This window comes from Zingiber officinale, chromosome 5A (genome assembly GCF_018446385.1).
Source record: "Zingiber officinale cultivar Zhangliang chromosome 5A, Zo_v1.1, whole genome shotgun sequence".
NCBI lineage: Eukaryota > Viridiplantae > Streptophyta > Magnoliopsida > Zingiberales > Zingiberaceae > Zingiber > Zingiber officinale.
Window position 1 is genome coordinate 97502207 of NC_055994.1, and position 2289 is coordinate 97504495.

At 51.3% G+C, this 2289-nt stretch overlaps 1 protein-coding gene across 1 annotated transcript; it reads right to left on the reverse strand.

Annotated features, from left to right (window-relative positions):
- Nucleotides 1-302: 302 nt before the first annotated feature.
- On the reverse strand, nt 303-1839 carry LOC121981138 (BURP domain-containing protein 3-like). The gene is made up of 3 exons (XM_042533510.1): nt 1682-1839; nt 1492-1600; nt 303-1403 (listed from the first exon to the last, which is right to left on the reverse strand). The coding sequence occupies exons 1-3, from the start codon at nt 1739-1741 to the stop codon at nt 562-564; spliced, it is 1011 nt and encodes a 336-aa protein (XP_042389444.1). The 5' UTR covers nt 1742-1839; the 3' UTR covers nt 303-561.
- Between the last annotated feature and the right edge of the window lie 450 nt (nt 1840-2289).

The following is a 2289-nucleotide window of genomic DNA, read 5'->3' on the forward strand; positions in this document are numbered from 1 at the left end:
GCTGGATACAGGTACAGTTGACCGGAGGAGGACTTCTGACGATCTGGTCAACGTAGAGGACAGCTCATCGACCGGGTCAAGAGGATGCGGTCAACCTTCCAGACACGTCACACCGGCAGGTTCGTCTCCTCAGCTTCTAGACAAGAACACTTATTTTATAGAGCGGAATGTATTATACAACTAGCCAGCATAGTAGCCACATTTCAATTTTCCATCCTCCTATTTTTGGGTAGGATCATCCGTATGAACTTTAATTGTAAAAAAAAATTAATGCAAAAAAATAAAAATTAAAAATATGGAAATATATTTAACACATATAACTTTATTATGTCCAAATACTATATTTACAACGTACACTGCACGTAGCACTGATAAATATCATAAACTACAACCATTACTCTCACAACCACACTTATATGATCATATTACGGCGACAGCCTACTGCAGTTGACCTCCACGTGGCATTGATAAATATCATAATTTATAATAGTTTTCCACGTCGACTCCACGTGGCACAATCATATTCCGGCGACAGTCGAGCAGCAATTCAATGGACCTCCATTAATTCCTGCGGCTCCACACCAAGTTGTCCTCCGGCAGGTAGTGGCACACTGGCACCGTCCCTGGACTCACCTTCAGCACCTTGAAGGCCAAGTGGTTGGGGTTCCAGCCCGCGGTGTCGGTATGACACACCGCCACCGCCTCCACCTTCGCCCCGTCCGCCCCCACCAGCGACACCATGTACGCCCTCGCCGCCGACGTGTGGCAGTAGAACACCGCGTACGCGTACTCCATCGAATGGCACGCCACCAGCCTCCCCTCGGCCGACACTGTCTTCCTCACCCCTTGGATCGTGTACGTCTGCAGCGGCGTCCCTGCCTTGATCACCGCCGTCGACGCCGCTACTACGCGCCGCGTCCCGAGGTTGGCGACGCTGAAGTCCACCATCGACTCTAGCGAAGTCGCGCAGAGCTTCCTCTCGCCGGACGCCGCGGAGCGCTCGCACTCCTGCAGCGTGCTCAGAGTCGTCTCTGCTTCCGGCGAACCGGGTTTCATGGAGAGCCGGTCGAGGATCTCCGGGAGCCTCGCCGACGAGAAAGGGATGGCGTCAGCCTCCCTCCGCGGGAGGAAGGCTGCACGGAAGGCGCTGGTTCGAGTGAAATGGACGGTCATAGCGGCGCCAGGGCGGAGGTTGCTCTCGAGGAAGAACAGGGCGACCTTGGGGTCGTCATGGATTTGGGCCTCAGTCGCCGCGTAATTGACAAGGACGATCGGTGACGGTGACGGTCTGCCTTTGGCCTTCTTGGCAGTCATATGTCCGCCGCCGACGTTGACGGTGGTGCCGCGGCCGGGCTTCCCTTTACCAACACTCACAGTCGTCTTCTCACTCCCCACTGTCGCACCTGCCAAACACAGATTTACCATCAACGAATCGAACAAACCACACTGTTCAATCAACAAAATCTCAAAAGCTGCAACGTCGAGATCGACCAAGAGAGAGACGATCGGCGATGGCACTCGGCATGGGAGTGGTAGGGAGGACAGTACGCCAGTAGGCTTCCTGGGGAGACATGGCCGCATCACTCGAAGCGCGAAGAAGCTGCCGAAGCAGAGGAACTGGAAGTTAGCGTCGCCACGTCAATTGTAGCAAAGAAAAGAAGACAGATCGAACTGTAATTACCAAGAAAAACGAAAGCAGAGGGAGGAACACGAACAGGCGATCCATTGGAGGAGAAGACATCGGAATGCACAGATTTCCGGCACTCTCGGCGAGGAATTTATAGATCTGATTGAGCAGATTGAAGGATGCGATCGCCGATCGAGGTCGCCCTCACGTCTTTCCCAACTGAAAATACATGTAATACTTAGGGGCAAAAGTGACCTTTTCTGAAATCACGGCACGTCTTTGTTTTTCATTTACATGAAAAATAGACGTCCCGTCCTACCCCGTATATATCTATAGAGTTAGTGAACAGAAGATGAATAATTTTAAATAGTAATTATAAATAATAAAAAGTAATAGTAATTTTAAATAGTGAGTGATCCCGTCCGGAAGTTGAGTCGGATGAAAGCGGGGTTTGTTGTGCTAAAAGTTGACGGAGAGTCGTTGAGATACTGAATCAGTGAGGTACCCCCTGGACAGGTTTGCACTGACGGTTCTACGGAGAGAAATGATCAGGATGATGACGCTATTGATCTGCACACACTCAGACGAGTCCACCGGTCGTTAGAGACCAGAAACCAGGGAAAAAGTCCTCGGGTCAGGCCCTCCGACGCTCAAATCAGGTA

What these genes read in the sequence shown, in the direction of transcription:
- LOC121981138 (XM_042533510.1), bottom strand. Translation starts at nt 1,741, where the DNA reads ATGTCTTCTCCTCCAATGGATCGCCTGTTCGTGTTCCTCCCTCTGCTT. An exon ending in CTCTGCTTTCGTTTTTCTTG is followed by an intron (nt 1,601 to 1,681) that starts GTAATTACAGTT and finishes CTGCTTCGGCAG; the next exon opens with CTTCTTCGCGCTTCGAGTGA. An exon ending in CGCCGATCGTCTCTCTCTTG is followed by an intron (nt 1,404 to 1,491) that starts GTCGATCTCGAC and finishes TGTGTTTGGCAG; the next exon opens with GTGCGACAGTGGGGAGTGAG.